Source organism: Artemia franciscana, unplaced genomic scaffold (genome assembly GCF_032884065.1).
Source record: "Artemia franciscana unplaced genomic scaffold, ASM3288406v1 PGA_scaffold_1178, whole genome shotgun sequence".
In the NCBI taxonomy this organism is placed as follows: domain Eukaryota; kingdom Metazoa; phylum Arthropoda; class Branchiopoda; order Anostraca; family Artemiidae; genus Artemia; species Artemia franciscana.
This window is the reverse complement of record NW_027062616.1, coordinates 118,385-141,583: the sequence shown is the minus strand read 5'-3', so window position 1 is coordinate 141,583 and position 23,199 is coordinate 118,385. Positions and strand designations below refer to the sequence as shown.

The window sequence follows — 23,199 nt, the reverse complement described above, 5'->3', positions numbered from 1 at the left end:
CAAGCACCTCAAGGTAAAAACCCCCCTAAGTAAAATTCCCATCAAACTCTTTATTTCACTAAAACCACCCCGTAAAATATGGCGCGGTCAAAAAAGAAAGCAGCAAAAGGAACTGAAAGTACCTACACAATGAATGCCTACTAGCATGGACAAGTATGATTATTTACATTTTATTTTTTGATTTTTAAGTGCAGTGCAATTTTACCTCGATTTTTGCATTTTTAGGTGCAGTGCGAATTTATTTCTATTTTTGCATTTTTTTTTATATATAGGTATACCCCATTCAAAAGTAATAAAAACCTTTAAGAATTAAAATAAAACAGTGATAAAATTAAAAAAAAATAAAATTTTGGAGATTATTTTATACCGCTACTTAAAAACAGACTAGAATGGACCAAGAACAAGATGAAATATTAAAAGTGCAACAAATTATTGCAACCTCGGTAGAAATTGCAAAATCATTACCAGAATATGAAGGAGATACGGACGTTGATCAATTCAACATCCATTTAGGACATTTCGTGGAAATGACAAAAATTGACCCAAAAGTATTAAAAAGTATGTTACTTTTAAGACTGAAAGGACAGGCGCTAACGTTTCTAAAACAAATCGAAAACACAATAGGCACAGAAGCGACCTCAACAATTAACTCAATAGAATTATTGCAACAAGCCTTCCAGAAAAGATTCATTGACATAAGTTCATTGAATAAACTGAAACATGGCTTAGTTACATTCGAACAGACCCAAAACGTTCGTGAGTACTTGCATAAAATTAGAATCGCAACAGAAGTGCGATACGGTCCAGGAGAAGGGGAACTATATGAAAAAATAATACTAAATACATTTAAACAGGGACTCAACCCAAAATTATATCGACTACTAATAGCTAAAAATATTGATAACCTAGAACTAGCAGTTCAGGAAAAAGAAAGAGCCGTAGAAATTGATTCGATTGTCCTACAGCATCAAAAACTGTCAATAAATGCTATAGAAAACAAAACCCCTGTAAAATCAAGAGATTCCTCTCCGCGATTTTTCTCCCAAGAATCATCGCCAAAACCTGTTCGAAATCAAATTCGAACCACCACACCTCCAAGACAAGTATGTTTTGCCCCCAATAATCAATTGAGGGCACAAACTAATAATGAACGATTAAGGTGCTACACCTGTAACCATTTAGGACATATCGCAAGAAATTGTTTCGCAAACAAAAGTTATCGCCCAAATATTAGGGGAAGGGGATACCGTTTGTCCAGGGGGACAAACTATAGTGGGTACATCCCTAGAGGCAATCGAGGGAACACCTTTGTAACAATTTGTAACAATTATCCCATCCAAAATCAGAATTTCCAACGCAATACATATCAATATCGCGGAGGGTATCGTGAGAGGACAAATCAACCCAGTAATAGTTTGAACAGAAATACAAGAGGAAGTTATATCAGCCGACGGCAGCCATATAATAGCTCCATCTCAAATAATAATCAAGGAACCCAAAATAGAACAAATGAAAGTTCTACATCTAACATCTGGGAATCCCAGGGAAACGATGCAAGCCTCCAAAATTCGTAGGACCAAAATTTGGTGGCATAATAATTTATGGGTCCCCACCAGTGATAATACCATTTTTAAGTGCAGATAATAATAATGTATTACCAGTATTTGAAAATTTTAATACAGGAAATATTTATTTCTCAGCCCTTAATATTCAGGGGCAACAGTAAATGTGATAAATACATCCGTATTTAACAAATTACCAAATTATATTAAACGACGGATGAGCAATATCTGTCCCAATTTATCAAGCGTAACCGGACATGACCTGGATGTAATAGGTACTGTGTACCTAGCTTTACGGAAAGATAACAGAAATTTCTATACTCGATTTATAGTTTGTAAGAATTTTCCATACGAGGCGATAATAGGCGCTAATTTCTTAAAAGCCAATAAAATATTATTAGATGTAGCAAATTCAAAGTTTATCTACCCGACAAGAACCAAATCAGAAATAAATAACATACAAACAAACAAGGTAAGGGAGAACATAGGCAACATGAAAGAGTATAGGAAAAAACAAATTCAAGAAATTTCTTATTTACGGGAAAACTAGAAAAAATCGAAACTCCCGGAAAAAACCAGCGGAGAATATTCTAAATTCAATGAAAGAAAATAATAACGAAAAATATTATGGATTTGCAATACGGAAGACTAAAATTCCCCCTAAATCAATGCAGACAGTTCAAATATCACAAATGTTAGAACCAATTAATGATAAAAATGAAATTTGGGTAGCCTCGCCGTCGGAGGATATCCCAAAATACATAACCTGTGAAGAACAGATTATAAATTACGAAAAGGGTGAAGGTTACATTTGGGTAACGAACACCCACGAAAATGACCTGATTACCCTAAGCAAAGGAACATGCTTAGTAGAGATACAAGTAGTATCGGAAGCCGATATTAATAATTGGAAAAATTCGGAAAAAAACTTAGTGAATAATATCAATGTTCACGTTGACAAGGAATACCCCCTAACGAGACCTCAATTTCTTGAGAAATTTGATCTAAGTCACATAACCGACATTCCATTAAAACAAAAATTATGCGACTTATTATGGGAATATAGAGATGTCTTTTCCACATCTGAAGACGACATAGGACTTATCCCATTTTATGAACATGCAATCCAAACTACGGGGCCGCCAGTGGCAAAACAACCATACCGGATTCCTTATAAACATAAAGAATGGCTAATAAATAAAATACATGAACTCGAAAAGAATCGAATAATAAAACCGAGCATAAGTCCATATTCCGCCCCCATTATTCTAGTCCCGAAGAAAAATAATGACCTTACACTTGTAGTAGATTATAGAGCCTTAAATAAACAGGTAGCTAGTGACAAATTTCCCCTACCTAGAATAGACAAAATCCTAGATTCCATATGGATTGGATTGGGCGTCCTTACAATTAAGGGACTGCTGATTTCATTAGCCATCGCCTACCCACGAGGCCTTCCAGAAATGGCACGCTCTGAAGTTTAATTTATGTTTATTGTTTTATTGATGAAAAATCAACAAATGAAGACATTATGAAGGTTATAAATAAGGTCCAAAGCAGATCTGAAACCAAAATGTTTCATGTGCTGCAAACCGTTGATTGTGAGCACAAATCAAGCCGACCCAGGTCAAGTCTAACGCAAATATCATTCAAGAAACATCAAAAACCATGCCACCTGAAATTCAACCAATTCAAATTGAATCAAATATTGTAAAACAGAGGAATAAATTACCAGAAATAATGAAAAGGTACCGAAGGCATTAAAATAACAAAAATTTCTACTAATTGTCTAAGTAGACCAATACACACATTTAAATGCCGATGTACAATTTACCTTAGACTTAGTAGAGCAATCTAGGCACATCCAGGAGTTTTTCCAACTAGTAATTTCTATCCTAGCACACTTTTCAATCCCTGCATGGAACCAAGCACTGCAATTAATACATTTGACTGCGTTCGAAGTAACCCGTAATGTGCATCAAGGACAAAATTATTTTCATTTCGTCATTTAGTCTTGCATTACAGATTTAAGCCTTACTTGATTAAACTTTTCGGACACCCTGTGCCCCTCTTGAAAGAAGAAGGATTCTTAGATTTTCCAGACACTCTGCTCAACCAGTTTCCTCTATTGACTGAAGAACCAACCGTTTCTAACAAGGCTGATGCTAGTTTGTGTGATGCTACAAATTCCCTTGTCCCTCCGCAGCGCCGAGGCTGTTCTGAAGGGAAAACAAATGTATCTTGCCAAATAATTGATTGTAGCATTGATAAATCAGTTCAAACGGACACTGTCCCTACACACTCTATCTTAAAACCAGATTTTACCAAAATCTTGGTTTTACAAGAAAAGTTAACGGATGCATTAACTTTCATCTCCAATTTTTTGACAATTCACCAAAGGGATCTAGCAAATCAACCTACATATAATTCCATTTTGAATGAGGTTAATAACACTATCATCTCTGACCATTAAAAAGTGCAATTTCCATAAACCCAATGAATATTGATTGAAGACTTAGAGGATTAAATCCAGTGACACCTGTCAAAACAAGAGACATAGATCCGGAAATTTTCATTGACCTCAATCCACCCTTGATACAGCCTAATTATAATGGTAACCTTGATTAACACATTACAGATGCTCAAAAACGTGTGGACATTAACAAGGCGAATAGCCTGCATAATAAGACTGTCTCTTCTGATAATAAACGAAAATGTGCTAACATAATCTTGGCAGGTTCTTGCCAATTAGGAGACAATTGTGTATTTGAACACATTTTTTCTTCAACCAACCTCCAGCAAAAAAATGTTTCGAAAATAAAGTTAAGGCAAATTACACTAAAAAAAATGAGCTCAGTGATTTTCAACCAAGTGCATCAATCAAGTTCCAACAAAAAGCTCCAACAAAAAAAATATGATATACAAACATTTTAATCATAATCGTTGTAAATTTAGTAAGCAGTGGAAATTTTTACCTATATGTCGTAATTTTATTTCAGGTAGTTGTGGTTCCGTTTAGTGCAGTTTTGACCATGTGAAGCTTTGTCCAGTTTTAGCTTGTAATAACAAATATAGTAGTTTTGCCCATGCACCACCAGTAGATGATGTCATTTCTCCTCCCTGGGGTTCTGTTCCAGTGTCCCTGTCCAAAGATAAAAATCCTCTCTTCCGCCGTCCGTTTGTAGTGCACCGCACTCAAGCAAAAATTTTTAATCAAAGTTCATCAGACACAGCTCAAAAATTAACAAACCCTTCCCGATCCCGAACTTTCCTCCCCCCTCACAATATTCTGCCCTATACTCTCCCTACTCTGCCGCAAACCAGATATTTTTTGACGGACATGAATCACTATTCCCAACCAGCCCCCCTTTCCTTTTTTTTATATTGTGTGTGTTGTACAGAAGTATAAATAAAAATCTTGAAATAAAAATCTTTCCCAGTACCTTACGAAACCCCACCCCAGCCCATTCGTTTTATCCCTCGTGCCTACCCTGTCAACGTGACTCAAGTCTGAGACTTTTTGCATTCAATAATTACCTTGTAATGAATCCTAATTGTTCTCCTCGTGCTTCATCCGTATCATTGCCCGTCCCCCACCACCGAATTCCCAAGTTTGAGGGGTCAACGCTTGTAAAATGGTCCTTGCATACCTTAACCATGTCGGCTGGTCTTGATTAGGTCTTGGTATTTGTGAATCTAAAACTGGTTGAGCTTCTTGGGACTGGCTGGGTTTTGTTGGACTTATTTGCGTAGTCACTGTTTATTCGTTCCCTCTAAGCACCACAATTTCTAGTTGCATTTCCCGTCTCATCTTGATTGCATCACAACTTTTATCCTCAGGCCCCATAGACTGCATTTCATGTCTCATCTTGGTTTTATCATAGCTTTCATCCTCAGTCTCGATAGATTCACCTCTATTGGTATTATTTTTCAGCTTTAGCCATTTTTGTGACATGTTTGGTCATATAATAATTGATAGTCTATAAAAATCAAATTTGAATTTATTAAAAATCAAAAATCATTGAACCTAAGCTCGAAATAATAACCTAATACTCCATTGAATCTAATACTCCAATTATTTAATTTTTGTTTGAAGCAGATTTACTTTTTCTGGTTCGCATATAAAATTTCCTTCTATATAAATAGTCTTCTGGTAATTAAAGGATAATTAAATGATCTTTTGAATTTTTAACCATACATTTCACGTTATCAACGAAATGGAATATGTTACTTTAACCTTTTAATAAGTGAAAAAAAGTCTACACAATGTGCTTAAACTTGTTTGGAGTCCAAAAGCCTCTCTTAAATATTCATATTAGCTGCGTTCTGCTGTAGAGAATGCAGTTTTATATTCATCGCCCTCGGTTATTTCACTTGGTGGAATCACTGTGTTAAATGTAGGGAAGTAAATATTTTATTTTTATTTGAGATGGAATCTATGATTTCATCTATTCTAGGTAGAGGAAATTTTTCACTAACCACTCGTTTGTTCAAGGCTTTATAATCTACCACTAATCTAAGGTAGTTTTTTTTTTTGGGACTAGAATTACGGGTGCCGAATTTCTTGATTCGTCTTGTCATGACAGTAACTTCAAGCTTTTCTGGTTAGTCTTTTCAAGCTTTTATATGTTAGTCTACATATAATTCAGGGATTTTTGTCTTAGTGAAGAGAACATAAATTCGAGAAAAAAAAGTGAAAACATTATTATTATGCGGAAAATAATGCTAATTGAAAGTAACACAACGAAGATGTAAATATTTTAGAGACTTCGGATCTAAACACTCCCCTCCGACTTGTAAGAAAACATTAGCCCTGCTACCAAGAGCCAGGCAAGACACCATACAAAAGAAAATGTAAGAAATCCGAAACCAAAATCAGACTTTGAAAAGCTCTGGTTTTGTCAAAATAAAATATAAAAACAAACTAAAATTTATCCTTAACAAACCAGCATGGTTATTTAAAACACTAACATAACAGAATAAAGCAAAATTAAAAGCATCAATTGGGAAATATTACCAGCAATAGTTAACATTTCCTTCTGTATCATCAAACGATGAGCCTGTTAAGGCTGGACGGACTCGCAAAGAGTCTTCCTATACCTCCCATGTTAAACATTTGGAGTTTGCCTGACGTTCCTGAATTAGTGATTTTGGCGGTTTTTATGTCAATAGAAGTAAAAAAATCTGGTGAATATTTTGGCATAATCAAATCTTAAAGCCTACAATTATTTTTTTTATAATTCCAAAATAATTATAAAACCTGTTTCGGGTTTGCATTCTAGATTGCTATGCTTGACATTGTTGTTGTGGGGTATCAAAAAATAGAGCAAAAATTTTTCTATTCATCAATAAGAAGCTTTTTTCTTTAATATATACCTCCTGGATGCAGTCCCTTCAAATACTTTACATATTTGTGTTCCGAAATCAAAATTTCCCCTCAAAAGGTTAGATTGAGCTTAATCGGAGCATCTAAGAATGCAAAAATTACACCAAGGGGCTAACCACTCGGATTGTTCAGGAGCGATTCAGTCAAGCATTATTTAGTTCTAACCTGTTTAAACAGAGTCTAGAGAAGAAGTAAGGTGCAGACACCAAACTGCCGGTTAATGAATATATAAGAAAATTGTATTGTATAAATATTTAAGGATAAGCTGCGTTTAATCCTAGATATAAATTGAACACAGCACAAGGGCCGAATAAGAAGCAATGGTTTTATTTTAAAAAGATTGATCTATCGTTTTGGTTTAATTAAAATAAATTCAGGACAAATTTATGTATTGTAGTATAAGTTCAATTTTGCATAATCTTCGTACTGAAATAAGAATTAAAAATATATAAAACAATATAATTAATGACTAATTCTTGAAACAAAATAACTAATGAACGAAACAAAATGTCCCCAGAATATTTAAATTTGTTATAGCAAAACCCGAGTCTTGCTGTAGAACTACCAAAGCAAACTACAAAAGCAGTCAATGACCAGTCTCAAGTCCAAGGCCTTTCCTAGAAACAATCCCACCCCTTGGTAAATAAACCCCAATAAAAATTACCCATACTAAAGCAGTCAAATGACCAGTCTCAAGTCCAAGGCCTTTCCAAGAAACAATTCAACCCTTTAGTAAGTGAACCCCGATAAAAATGGTCAAAACCCTAATAAAGTTCTTATATAGCTTTTGTTATTGACCACAGTAACATGGGAAAAAAAAATATACGAGGGCTCCATTTGCCAAATGTGCAGGCCCATCTTGAAATTTGAAATTACATTATCGGGCTAGAGGCAGACCGCGTTTACCAAAATATATGTTAGAAGACTGAACGGATGCTTCGGTTCACGACGAATCAAGTTCCGAAGGAATTAGAACAAATTCCCCTTTTGTGTTGAAAGTTATCACTTCTGGAAGAAATTTGGGGTCAGACCATCAAAAAGGCTCACGCTGGAATGTGGATCTGCCTTACCTTTTTGAGAATTATGAAAAGCTCGTGATTCGCCACATGTAAGTTTTTTCTTTGTCTTTCATTTTACGTCATTGATTTACTGCTATCAAAATTATTAGGATGGGGAATTATTCTGGGTTGCAATTAATACAACTTGTACCTTATTAATTCTTGATAATTGTCTTTTCTTCCATAGAGAGAGAATGTTCGATAACTTTTAAAGATATTTTCATCCTAAAACAACAGAACGCTCCGACGGTATCTACTTAGATTAGTTTAATTTCACTATTGTTGGTTTTACAAACAATTTAAAGCTTATATAGAATAGTCGGCAGTTGTTTCGCTATTTCTTTAGCAATCTCATCTTCGTACTCAAGTTCTGGCTCTTCTCTTGTCATATTTCACGGGTTATCTATCACATTATTTTCAAATTACGGTTTAGACAAGACAAGATTTATTTCTACAAAACGACTATTACAAGCCCAAAAGGGCCAAATTCACATTTTAGTCTCAATAAAAAAATTTTAAAAAATGGTGAATGCCAATCAGTAATAAATATCAAACCAGTTTAAACTCATAAAATTGCAATCAGTAAAAAAGTCAAACCATAAAAAGTCGTAAATTAAAACCGGGAAAACAAATTTAAACAAAATGACAATTTAGCTTACCTTGCAAGAATTGTAAAGTTTGCAGTTGCAAAATAAGCATTAAAACTATAAGTTAAAAGTGGAGCGATAAGAGCGAAGGGCTAATAATTTAAAATTTCAAATATGTGAAGGATGAACGTTCTTCTATATCTTTCAGTGGAAACTCTTATTTGGGCAAGAAGGGGGATTTTTGTTGAATTAGAACGTGGGGCAGTGGCGAATGCAGGGGGCACCCTCCCCCTGACATAGTAGTAGATTTGTGGTTGGGACCGCTTGCTCTGGTTCTTTCAGGGACGAATTTTTTTATATTTGGTTTTTAATAGTCGAGTTTTTAGTAAGTTTTTAGTTATTAAGGCTGTTTCTTTTGGCAAACAAGTTTGAAACAAGGTTTCAGTTACTTTTTGCAGTCTCTATTAGATTTTTATTAATGACACATGTCCCAAAAAAGTATTTAATTAAATTCAAGTTTATCAAGGGGATCTGTCCGTATTACCACAAATGCCAACTGGGAGGCGAAAATTTTCATTCGTAAGAAGGGGAGATTTAAAATTCTGACTTAATCCGCTGCTAATAGCAACAATAAGAAAGCATTATATTTCTATTTATTTGTTCTATTTTTCCTGCTACACCATCAAACGAACTATTACTCAATGTTTAATCAACAATTAGTTCCAAAGAATGTATGATACCAAAATATGGTACTAATTTTTTTTTTTTGACAAAACAAAGTTTAAGTAACTTGCTATACTCGCCAGAAGTGCAAATGCTAAAAATTATGCAGAAAAGATTTAATATATTTTTTTTGTAGAGGGTGAACAACCTTCTAATTGTGTTTTATGGCGAGGTGGTTCTTATAAACTTACTTTTTTTGTATCAATATTTCTAATTGACTTTAATTTCAATAGAACTCATCTGATTTTATATTAAATTAAAGTCCATGTCCACTACCTACCCACGACTTAGAAATTGTTGCAGCTCCCTTTAAATTGTTGGTATTTCTTTGTCCACAAATTTATCGGAGTAACCTTTCATGTATACCCCCCCCCCAAAAAAAAAAAAAACTAGGGAAAGGAGAAGTAGTACAAGGGTTATGCACGATATTGTTGGCAAAATAATAAGGAAATTTGTACTCTCATTTCCTTAAGGGTGACTAGATTTGCTCTCCAAAGAAGGGAAATGTAAGGCCCTTTACCCTGTTTGAAAATAATTCTTAGACACGTTTTTTGAACTGCCTCTATTCTGTCCCACAATTCATTGGACATGCCAGAATGGCAAACAGAGAAACAGAAAAAAAACACAAAAAAATGTAATAATCCAAAAACGTTCAGAAATAAAATGAAAAAAAAAACAAGTTTTTGAACAGAAAGTAAGGAGCGACATTAAAACTTAAAACAAGCAGAAATTACTCTGTATATTAAAAGGTTTTCTCCCTTCTCAACGCTCTGCTCCTTACGCTAAAGTTTTTTACTGTTTTAAAAAGTAAACCTAAGAAAAAGAGTCAAACTTTAGCGTAAAGAGCAAGGTGTTGAGGGAAGAAAAGCCCCTTTGATATACGGAGTAATTACTGTTCGTTAATTTTGCTCCTTACTTTCAGTTAAAAAAATTCTTCTTATCATTTTTTTTCCAACATAAAGCGAACTTGCCAGTAGAGGTAATTTCGAACAGTTCGTGGTAACGAACTGTAGTAAGGAGCGACCCGGCTCAATAGTAACCAAAGCTCTAAAAAACAGAATTTTGATATCAAGAGTTACATCTCAAGAATCGCACTGTTATGCCGATTTTAAATATGTGAGTTTCATCATCAAGTTTAGTCTTACCCATCAAAAGTTACGAGCCTGAGAAAATTTTCCTTATTTTTGAAAATTAGGGAACCCCCCTAAAAGTCATTTAATCTTAAAGAAAGTAACACCATCAGATTCAGCGTATCACAGAACCTTATTGTACAAGTTTCAAGCTCCTATCTACAAGAAAGTAGAATTTTGTATATTTTGCCAAAACACAAATCCCAGATGCGTGTTTATTTATTTAATTCTTTTTTCCAAGGGTGATTGTACCGACCCAGTGGTCTTAAAATTTTGCGAGAGGGCTCATTCAAATGGAAATGAAAAGTTCTAGCGCCATCAAAATCCTGATATAGCCATTTTATTCAGCATAGTTGAAAAACCTTATAACTATGTCTTTCAGGACGACTTACTCCCCCAAAGTCCCCATGGGAGAAGCTGCAAGTTAAAAACTTTGACCAGTGTTTGCACATAGTAATGATTATTGGGAAGTGTACAGACGTTTTCAGTGGGATTTTTTGGTTGGAAGGAGGGGTTGAGAAGAGGAGGTTCTGTTGGGGAAACTTTCCATGGAGGAATTTGTCATGGGGAGGAAAATTTTCCATGAATGGGAGGGGGCAGGATTTTCTAGCATGATTTAGAAAAACAATGAAAAAATAAATATGAAAAAGTGTTTTCAACTGAAAGTAAGGACCAGCGGTAAAACTTAAAAATAACAAAAAATATTACACATATAAGGGGTCCATTTCCTCCTAATCTCTCACTATTTACGCTAAAGTTTTTTTTAGTAATTTCAATTATTTATTCTAAGGCCTTTGTGATTCAGGAGTCATTCTTAAGGATTTAGGACAAAATTTAAGCTTTAGTGTAATGAGCGAGGTATTGACAAGTAGGCGAGCCCTTCTTATATACGTAATAGATACCTGCGAATATAGAAGTTCGTTAGGTAAGCTAATTCGTAAGTTACGTATATTTTTACTAATGAAAACCATCGTAAAAAACTTTAAGCTCTAGTTGCCTTTTTAAGTAGCAAAAAATTGGAGAGCAGCTGGGCCTCCTTCCCCGCTCATTTTTCTCAAAATCGTTCGATCAAAATTATGAGAAAGCCGTTTAGCCAAAAAAATAAAAATTCAAATTTCGTTTTAATTATTCATCTGCGCAGAGCCGAAATCAAAACATGGATTAACTAAAAAAACGTTCAGAAATTAAATAAAAAACTATTTTTTTTAAATGAAAGGAAGGAGTAACATTAAAACTTAAAACGAACAGAAATTACCCAGTATATAAAAGGGGCTGTTCCCTCATCAACGCCCCGCTCTTTACGCTAAAGTTTTTACAGTATTAAACAGTAGATCTTTTAAATTATATTTTTGGTAAAAAATAAGGAGAGTGGCACATTTGAAGGAAGGCCTAAAAATTCAGAAAAGAACTTAAAACAACCATAACTAGCTACTTATACTATTCCTAAGAGCGAATACTTTGCTATACCCCACCCCTCGCCCCTCTTTAAGCGACAGTTTATAGCCCATTATATATTTCCCCATTACATTTTGAAATAGCCCCACTTTTTACTTCTGTATTAATTTATGACGAAAGCTAATCAATCGGCGGAAAAAATGAGTCGCTTTATTCTGAAATAAATAAAAAAACAAGTTTTTTCAACTGAAAGTAAGGAGCAACATTAAAACTTAAAACGAACAGAAATTACTCCGTATATGATAGGGGCTGTTCCCTTCTCAACGCCTTGCTTTCTACGCTAAAGTTTGACTCTGTCTCACAACTCTCCATTAAAAAAAAAAAAAAACTTGCCATTTTGAAAAATAAAAAAATATACTATGACGTTTAGGGGTGTTTCCCCTTATTTTCCAAACTCATAACTCGAAGAAGAGGGGGATATGTTGGGGGAACTTTCTTTGGAGGAATTTGTCATGGGGGAAGAAAATTTTCATGAAGGGAGCCCAGGATTTTCTAGTATTATTTAAAAAAAAATAATGAAAAAATAAATATGAAAAAGCTTTTTTCAACTGAAAGTAAGGAGAAGCATTAAAACTTAAAACGAACAGAAATTATTAAGCATACGATAGGCTCACCTCCTCCTAATACCTCGCTCTTTACGCTAAAGTATTTTTAGTAATTTCAACTATTTATTCTACGGCTTTTGTGATTCAGGGGTCATTCTTAAGAAATTGGGACAAAATCTAAGCTTTAATGTAAAGAGCGAGGTACTAACGAGGGGGTGAGCCCCTTCGTATACGTAATAAAAACATGAGAATACAGAAGTTAGTTACGTAAGCTAATTTGTAAGTTACGTATATCTTTTACTAATAAAAAGATTCGTAAAAAATTAAAATTTTTAGTTGCCTTTTTAAGTAACCAAAAAATCGGACGGCAACTAGGCATCCTCCCCCGCTCCATTTTTTCTCAAAATCATTCGATCAAAACTATGAGAAAGCACTTTAGATAAAAAAATAAATATTAAAATTTCGGTTTAATTATTCATCTGCGGAGAGCCAAAATCAAAACATGCATTGATTCAAAAACGTTCAGAAATTAAATAAATAATAAACAGTTTTTTTAACAGAAGTAAGGAGCGACATTAAAACTTAAAACGAACAGAAATTACTTCGTATATGAAAGGGGCTTCTTCCTCATCAACGCCCCGCTCTTTACGCTAAATTTTTTACTGTTTTAAAAAGTAGAGTTAAGAGAAAGAGTCAAACTTTAGCGTAAAGAGTGGGGCGTTGAGGAGGAAACAGCCTCTTTCATATACGGGATAATTTCTGTTCGTTCTAAGTTTTAATGTTGCTCCTTACTTTCATTTAAAATACTTGTTTTTTATCTAATCATTAAAAAGTACGGATAAAGGTTCTGAAAGAATGTCTGCAAAGGCGTTAAAGGATTTGAGAAATAAACTAGCTAATTTGATCCTCCTAACTCATAAAAGCATATTGGTGTTTTTAATCGTACTAATAAGAACTTTGTGAATTACTCGAATAAAAATTTAAATGATAGTTGAGATGCAACTGAATTTGGGGCACGGATTTTTACTTTGAATTTGATTTTAGGGAGTCAAGTGAGACTTAATTTTTCTTGGAATTTGGTTAGTAATTTCCGTTGGAATTTGGTAAATCGACACGGGTCTGTTTAGAGGGCATTTCCTGTCATGCCCCAAAGGATTTTGTAAAGTTTTGAAATACTTGGCTTTCCTGATTGGTAGTTCCAGGACAGTTTTTGGCTTGGTTACATACATAAATAAAATTGGGTGGTTTAATCTGACAATGAAATACAACAAACTTTCGGTTAGATCGTATAATTTCCACTTCTCGCCCATTTCTAGCTATATTTTATATTTTATTTCATATTTTAATTACCCTACGTCGCTCACTACTCTACATACTACCTATCCTTTTCGAAGCTATAGCACTTTCCTTTCTACCAAAACAATAAAATCGCTACTTTACTATTTTACTTCCTCACAACCAATTAGCATTTTATTTACAAGTGCCAAGACATCAATTTGGTTTCAAATATGATGTTTTCTAAAGAACATAGAGCTGGATTGCGCTCAAGACTCATCTTCAAATGCGAATCATGTCATGAGGAAGCCACAATTCACACAGAAAAACCCCTTGCTCCTAGAAGGCTTAAAAAAAAAGACTCAACGAAAACCGTAGTCAAAAAACAGAAAAGGACTGATTTTGATAGTGTGAATACTATCAGAAAGAAACACAAAACAGAAACAGGAACAGTAAGTGTCAACAAAGAGGTAGTGGTTGGTGCAATAAATGGTGGAATGACTTACGCCCAGGTTCAAGAACTTTTCTCTACCATTGGAATAAATACCCCGTCTCAAAAAGTCTTTACGAAATTTGAGAAAGAAATTTGCGTAGAATTGGAAAAAGTTCTCTATGACTATCTAATCTAAAATGGGAAAACCGAGCGAAGGATGGCACTGGAAGCAGGTGAGAAAATTCACCCAAATGGAGCTGTAGAGACATGTGTTATAGTTGATGGAAGCTGGTGTACACGAAGTTATGGGAATAGATATCGTGCACTCTCAGGCTGTGGAGTGGTGATAGGTTTCTATTCGAAGAAACTCTTAAATCTAGGAATTAGGAACAAATATTGCTGTACTTGCGTGAAATACAGGCATCAAGTAAATAGATCTGTTCCTGAACATACATGTTTTATGAACTGGCAGGGGCCCAGTACAGGTATGGAGTCAGATATATTAGTTGACGCATTCCGAATAGCAACATCCATGCACAATCTAAGATATACTCGATTTGTTGCCGACGGCGATTCAAGTACCCATTCTGAAATTATAGCAAGGGTACCATATGGCAGAAATGTAGAAAAAATTGAGTGTGCTAATCATGCGTGCAAATGCTTGAAAAAAAGACTATATAAGAAGCAGCATGAAAATGCCGAATGCAGAAGATTTCTTAGTGCCGCAATAATAAAAAAAATGTGTGATTTTGCCAGAAATGCAATTGTATGTGCCACCACAGAGAAGAAAAGCGTGAAGGATCTCATCAGTGCGCTGAAGGCAATTCCTCTACATTTTTTCCGTGGCGACCATAGATTTTGTCCTACACGCTGCTCGTTCTCCGGGAAAGTTCTACAGGTCAATCCTGAAGACACCCCTAGCAACATCTTTCTCAGCCATGTGTATTCAGCCTTTGATACGCTGACCAGAAGGGCTCGTCTACTGATAGGAAACCACAAGAGCAACCTGGCAGAATATTTTATGAGCATAGTTGCAAGGCTTATAGGTGGCAAAAACATCATGGTTAGCCAAAGTGCGCGATATACCACCCGTGTTAAAGCAGAAGGAATCCGATTTACGAAAGGTCACTCAGCTCGCCTTGAAATATTTCGAAGAACTGTAGGATCTACACCAAGTAGGCAGTTGAAAAAACTTGCACAACAGCGGGCCATGACTACTGCTCGACGTAAAAAACTGTCTGCTAAAAAGCGCCTTTTCACTAATGCTTCCACAAAACTCCCTTCAAAAGAAATCAGGGAGCCAACCGGAGCAGACAAAAACTACGGCTTGAACGCAACTGCTCCGGATCTTGATTGCAGTGCGCTCGAAATTGCAAAAACAGATTTTTTGACTCGTCTCCAATGTATTGCAACAGATATCCTCAGTATCGAAAAAGCCACTAGGCTTCAGAGAAATTATATCGATAATAGCTGGATAGAATACAGAAAAAACAGAATTACAGCTTCCGTAGCTGGTGCTGTTTGTAAAAGGCGGTTGAAGACTGTGGGCTCATTAGTTCGGCAGCTGCTGTATCCCAGAAACCGCCAAACAAAGGCAATGGAGCATGGTCAGATGTATGAGCCTGTAGCTATTGCAGCTTTTGCAAAGAAAATGGGTTGCATTGTGAACTCTGCTGGGCTTTTCTTTCACAAGGAATATGGGTTTCTAGGGGCCAGTCCGGACGGGATAGCAATTTTTCCTTCGGGTGAGAAGGCTCTTTTGGAGGTGAAGTGTTCTTTGACAGCAAAAGGGCTTACATTGGAAGAGTGGATAGCGCTTAAAAAAAATACATGTCTAGAAAAGAAAGTTAATAGTGAAATAAAGCTGAAAAGAACACATGACTACTATTACCAAATTCAAATGGAATTGGAATGTTGTGACATTGATTCTGTATACTTTGTAATATTCTTAGGGGAAGAGGAATTATATTATGAAAAGATTGGCCGTGACCGTGAATTCTGGTCTAACAAAATGCTGCCAAATCTAAAAAAAAATTTATTTTGAGGCACTGTTACCCGAAATTGTCGATGGAAGGTTGCCAAGAAGTATGGAGATACGAGAACCGTTTATGTAAATCCAACTGTGCTAGTTATGGGTTGTTATCATGTGTCATTACAGTCTTATCCGAATAAAAATTCAGATATACAAATACTCAAGCAACAATCGAACTTTAGAATATTTTTTAATGAACCCGTATGGATAAGCTAAATAAAAAGAACAAGTTTTTTTAACTGAAAGTAAGGAGCGACATTAAAACTTAAACGAACAGAAATCACTTCGTATATGAAAGGGGCTGCTCCCTCCTCAACACCCCGCTCTTTACGCTAAAGTTTTTTACTGTTTTAAAAAGTAGAATTGAGAGAAAAAGAGTAAAACTTTAGCGTAAAGAGCGGGGCGTTGAGGAGGGAGCAGCCCCTTTCACATACGAAGTAATTTACATTCGTTTTAAGTTTTAATGTTGCTCCTTGCTTTCAGTTAAAAACATGTCTTTTTTTCATTTAATATCTGAACGTTTTTGAACTGATGCATGTTTTGATTTTGGCTCTCCACAGATGAATAATTAAAACGAAATTTCATATTCATAGGGCTTTCTCATAATTTTGATAGAATCACTTTGAGAAAAAAGGAGCAGGGGAGGAGGCTTAGTTGCCCTCCAATGTTTTGGTTACTTAAAAAGGCAACTAAAACTTTTAATATTTTACGAACGTTTTTGCTAGTAAAAGATCCACGTAACTTACGAGTTAGCTTACGTAACGAACTTCTGTATTCTGTTAGTGTTAAATTTTAATGCTGCTCCTTACTTTCAGTTGAAAAAACTGTTTCATATTTATTTCTGTATTGTTCTATTTTGAAATAAGGCTAGAAAATCCTGCGCTCCCTTCATGGAAATTTTCTTCCCCCATGACAAATTCATCCATGGAAAGTTCCCCCAACATAACCCCCTGTTCTCAACCCCCCCCCCCCCCCCAACCAAAAATCCTCCTGAAAACGTCTGTACATTTCCCAATAACCATTTCTATATAAACACTGATCAAAGTTTGTAATTTGTAGCCCCTTCCACGAGGATTCTGGTGGAATAAGTCGTCCCCAAAGATACAGTTATAAGGTTTTTCGACTATGATGAATAAAATGGCTATCTCAGAATTTTAATCGGGTGACTGTGGGAAAATAATTAGCGTGGGAAGAGGCCTAGGTGCCCTCAAATTTTTTAAGATCACTTAAAAAGGGTACTATATACTTCATTTTTTTATATATAATTCACTTGTATATAACTTCATTTCTGTTGGAATGAGCCCGCTCGCAACATTCTATGACAACTGGTTCGATATAATCACCCCTGGAAAAAAAATCCATATTTTTGCTGATAGAAGCTTAACACTTCCACGGTAGGGTTCCCTGATAGGCTGATTCGGATGGGTGTAATTTTGGTTTTATTACTTTTATTGGGTGTTTCCCTCTATTTTCTAAAATAAGGCAATTTTTCTTAGACTCGTAATTTTAGATAGGTATCTCATATATTTAAAGTCAGCATTAAAATGCGATTTTGTTTATGTAGCTATTGGTATCAAAAATCCGTTTTTTTGAGTTTTGGTTACTATTGAGCCGGGTCGCTCCTTAGTACAGTTCGTTGCCACGAACTTTTTGAAAAAATGAAATAAATTTGTCACTTCGCTGCGAGCAATTATTTAAATTATATTTTTCTAAATAGGTCTGCATGAAGTAAAAACCCGAAAATATGTACTTTTTATTTGTAATTTCCACAATTTTATACCGCGTCTCCTGGCAAATAAAGATGACCAGACCACAGGCACACACACAGGCGAGGGATTCACCCACCTTAAATTTGTATAATGCTTGATTTTCTCAGCGAAATAATTAATTTTCCTGTGTTTTCCCAGTATTTCTTTCGTAAGAGTTGAACCCCCCTCCTCCAAAAAAAATCTCGAATAATAATTTCTCTAATTTTCTCCTCGAATAGGCTAATAGTTCTTTTCCAAATAAATATTCCTATTTAATTGTCGAATTACGAAGAATGAATATACATTAATCATAATTTTCAGTGAGAAACCCCTTGAGTTTAATGACGGCAGTGAAATCTGATAACCTTGAGTGTTTGTGTGATATGCCACGATTGAAAAAGAATTGAAAAGACAGTATAATTTCTGGAGGAGCGTCCGGCCTTAAAGGCTTGGAACAGGATTTAGCTTCTGAAGTACCTTCAATACCATTTTATCTGCATTTTCTGAAAATACCCCAAAATGATTACCAGGCCCGAAGGAGACAGGGTCATTCAAGCACACATCTTGCCAAGATAATCTATTTTGAATCGTGCACGAACTAGAATACATAATACAAGATATGTATATGCATGTGTTGAATAAAAATAACGCTGTAAGGCCATGGCAAGGAAAGTACGAGTCAAAAGTTAATGAAATCTTTATATTCCTTCACAACAACGTTATATTACTTCAGTGTTTGCAGCAACATTTACAACCAAGTAAAGAGTGAACCAAATTCCTCAGTAACTGAGAATTAAAGAAAGCTCTCTTGAACAGGATTGTCAAATCCAAGAGACTACTATTGGTAACTGGTTCAAATGGTAACTACTATCTGATTTAGACACAATAGTACAATTAATTACAAAAACAAATTTCAGAAATTTCGATAAGAATCCGAAAGCCTTCGCAAACAACAGCGGATCGAAAGAAAAACTGGACCTTTACAATCATCATGGTTCAAAGCCCTTGAACGTTGGGTTTCACCCACCTCCGCCTTCCCCTCAGCCTTTTCAAAACAGAGTAAATCAAATATACTCTAGCCGAGATGACGGTGATGAATCTGCTTTAGTTTTTTTCTCCTGGGAGGGCGTGCCACCAGATCATTATAGATAGATGTATATTTGAGTAAATCAAATATACTCTAGCCGAGATGACGGTGATGAATCTGCTTTAGTTTTTTTCTCCTGGGAGGGCGTGCCACCAGATCATTATAGATAGATGTTTACATGGCCTAATCAAAGCTAATAGTTGCACCTACGTCCTTTTTTTAGAGACAACACCAGAATTAAGTGCCTTACGGCATCAAACATGGCACTTTTTGTTGCCATACATCACATATTTACTCACTGCAAACAAATTAGTAAGTTCAGAAGCTCAAAACCTTTCCAAATTTGTAGTGTATCGAGATAAAATTGTACCCTCCAAATCAACAAGTTAAAAAATTCGTAGCTGGAGGTTCTAATCCCAACCATGTAACAGATTAAAATCATAGTTTAGCCAGGATGGCACTTGTGCATCTTTCTGTCTCGGTATTATTTTTTTTTTTTAACCATACCGTAACAGAAATTTGTTTTCAAATTCATAAACATAGAAGTTCTTAGTGTAAACCCAGAGTTTCGTCTTTTTTCGAGATCCGTCTTTATAGCGAGAGAGCAAAGTGGTAAATAATTCTTAATCTTACTGATCATGCTGTAAGAATCCAGTGCAGGCAAAGAGACAGAAAAATGATCTAACATCAGAAGAAGTAAGAACAAATAACATTATAAAGACATTTTAACCGAAGGTGTTAGATAAGGAAGATAAATAATGACACTCCCTTAAAAACTTACCACTATTAATAACAAATAGGCAGGAATCATAGAGAGATTGCTTTTTTTTAACAAATATCAAGCGAAGATAATGTGTAGATTACATCTTTAGGCTTTTTTCACAATTAATTTTTTTACTGCACATAGCAAACACGAGATCAGAAATTTTAAAGGATAAGAAAGGTCAAATTCCTCTGAATAGTGAACGCAAACAAATATATAAAAATGATATAAAATTAAAAAATCAGCAAGAAATCATTATTAACTTTGACCAAAAACCGTCTTGATTACAGGCAATGGCGAATTGACCTTAGAATGTTCTGTAGTTTGACCTGTTCTGATTCTTTCTTGCCAAAAGTAACCCATTTCACGAAAGTGAAACAGTTCCGACAGTCCCACAGTTCCGAGACAGAAGATTGTGATTCTTAAATTTTTCGGCTGCCGGTGATGAGCCATGCCTTGGTGCACTCGGGGCGATTATTACTATAGTAAATCTATCCCTTTTAACATATCCGGGGACGTCAGCGTTATTGATTAATCGATTCCTTGCTCTTTTTAATTTCAACCTTCATTTCGGCAAGAAAGGCTGGCCTATATTTTGAAAATATGCACGGATTTCCCTCCGGACACATATGTTTTGGGAATCTAGACGACTTTCTATGTACGTGGGAGACGGCGTGTTACATCACAATAATTTCACCATTTTCAGTTTCATGTTTGATTGGACCAATGTAAATTGTCCAGTAAGAGTAACCATTCAGTTTTTTTTGCTGTTTAAATTCCAATAGCCCAGGCCAGAGCGAGTTGACAGTATCCAAATCGGTCAATTTATTGTACCAATCGGATTGATGATTGTTTGGAACTGCAACTCTACCGACGGGAACGCCATTTTGAGGGGGTATTTCTGGGGCCTTGGGTATATTTTCAACATCATCTTCAACATCATCAACGTGTCTCCTATAATTTGCGACTATCTCCCTAAAATTGACATACAAGTTAATTGTTAAAAAGCATAAAAACAGTGAAATTCTCTTTACTAAAATTCTCTGAACACCCTAATTTTTTCAACTTACAAAAGAAAAAAAAATATTTCAGTTATATTTAAAAATCCTATTCTACCTTTCTTCAAAAATTTGAATATTTAAATTACAAAATAATAAACCCCTTAAATTTAAATAAAATTTAAATTAATAAGAAACAAATTTACCGGAATTAAAATGAACATACAACTCAAAAAATAACTGTCACTAGTTGCCCACAGCAGCAAGGGGCTGCTCCTTTCTCATCTTAAAATACACTACAAACACATAAAAACATTAAACACATTAAAAATATCATCACAATTCACGATATTTTTCTGCATACAATACAAATATATATGAACTTAAAAATAAAATAAATTCACTCTCAAACCATTGGGCCTTGCATTATTGGGTAACTAAAACCAACTACCAATAAAAAAATAAAAATTAATTTCCTTCTTTCCAGTAAATGTTTGTCATTTTATAAAAAAAAACACGAAATATTCTTTATTATCTATTATAAAATAAAACAAAACCAAATCTGAATTCACTACTTATAAACCATTTTATAACCTTTAAAAATTCCTCAAAACTTCTTAAGAAAATCATTTTAAAAATATCATTAAAAATTTAAAATTTTGTCACTAAAACTTAAACTTCAACCTCCCTGATCTTTAAAACTATAACACAACAAAAGAGATCAACGCATTTTCTTCTTTTCATATTACCACTATTCCGAAAACCAAAATACAAAATCTACATTTACAATTAAATTCAATCATTTTCCATTCATTCATCCATTTTAACTCCCATCAACCACTCCTAGGTTGATGGGGTGAAGAAACTATCTCTTGAACCTCCCTCCTACTCTCGGGACGCACCGATGGCACTCATAGACAGGGTATTGGATTCATCCTCTCACCAACTACAAAAAAAGGCGCTGATCTCCTTCACACCCGTATCAGAAAGGATAGCAACCATTAGACTAAAGGAATCCGTGTCAAACCTTACCATCATCCATGTATATACTCTTGACTCTACTCGAAGCGATGAAGAATGTGAACAGTTCTACTTTCAACTTCAAAGTGTCACCGACCAAACACCAAAGAAAGATATGCTCATCGTCATGGGCGACTTCAACACTATCACGGGCAACGATCCGATTGATCCCAGAGATGTAATGGGACCGCACGGCCATGGCCGACTGAACGGAAGAGGTGAAAGGCTAATTAGTTTCTGTAGAGAAAACGACCTGTATATAACTAACAACGCCTTTAAACACAGACACCGCCGTAAGGTCACCTGGAGATCCCACGACGGAGTAACTGAAAACATGATAGACCATGTGCTGATATCTAAACGCTGGAAGTCCTCAATAATGGATACTGTATCCCTTCCTGGTAAAGACTTTGATTCAGATCACTCACTCTTGATGTCCAAACTGAAGCTAAGACTGAAACGACTCCCTAAGACGAAAAGAATCCCTAGATTCCGGACAGAGCTGCTTCGCGACCCCATAAAAAAGGCGTCTATACCTACACAGCCTCCGTTCTGGGTGAATACCAAGCTGGCTTCCGACCTGGACGATCGACCATTGACCAAATCTTCACCGTTCGTCAGCTCATGGAACGCTTTGTCGAGTTCAACAGAGACCTATATCATCTCTTTAATGACTTTCGGCAAGCCTTCGATTTAATCTGGAGGAAAGGTCTGTGGCACATCCTAAGACATTACGGTATCCCCGACCAAATCGTCACGATTATTGAGAATATATACGGCCAATCCAGAAGCTGGATACTCACCACTGATGGACTCTGATGAATTCTCAACATCCTCGGGAGTTTTACAAGGATTGATTCTGTCGCCCCACCTGTTCAACCTGTTTCTTCACGCCATACTGTCACTGATACCAGACGAACATGGAGCCAAAATAGGTGGTGTCCTAGTAAACAAGCTCACCTATGCTGACGACATTGACAAGCTCTCTACAACGACCGCTGATCTCCAAAACAAGCAGACTGTCTCAACGAAGCCACAAAACCTTTTGGCATGCAAATTAACACCAAAAAACGAAAGCTATGGTCACGTCACGCCAAAAACAAGCAGCTACTCCTTCCATAATCATCGACGGCCAGCCAGTTGAAACGGTCGACCAATTCGTCTAACTGGGCAGTCTCCTCACAGCGGATAATTGCCATACCTCCGACATCAAACGCCGCCTAGCTCTTGCTAGCTGCAGTTTTAAAAGGCTCACACATATCTGGAAATGCCGAAACCTGTCGAACCAGCTGAAAGTTCAACTTTTCAACAGCCTGATTGTGCCAATTGCTATATATGGGTGTGAGACCTGGATCTTGAAGATCGAAAATGAGCGCAACCGTCTTGCATTCGAGATT

General features: G+C 35.7%; 1 protein-coding gene across 1 annotated transcript; it reads left to right on the top strand.

Annotated features, from left to right (window-relative positions):
• Nucleotides 1-21,686: 21,686 nt before the first annotated feature.
• Nucleotides 21,687-22,499, top strand: LOC136041175 (craniofacial development protein 2-like). The gene has a single exon (XM_065725704.1). The coding sequence runs from the start codon at nucleotides 21,687-21,689 to the stop codon at nucleotides 22,497-22,499; it is 813 nt and encodes a 270-aa protein (XP_065581776.1).
• Nucleotides 22,500-23,199: the final 700 nt, after the last annotated feature.

Bases quoted from the DNA above. Each gene is read 5' to 3' on its own strand.
- LOC136041175 (XM_065725704.1), top strand. From the start codon at position 21,687: ATGGCACTCATAGACAGGGTATTGGATTCATCCTCTCACCAACTACAA.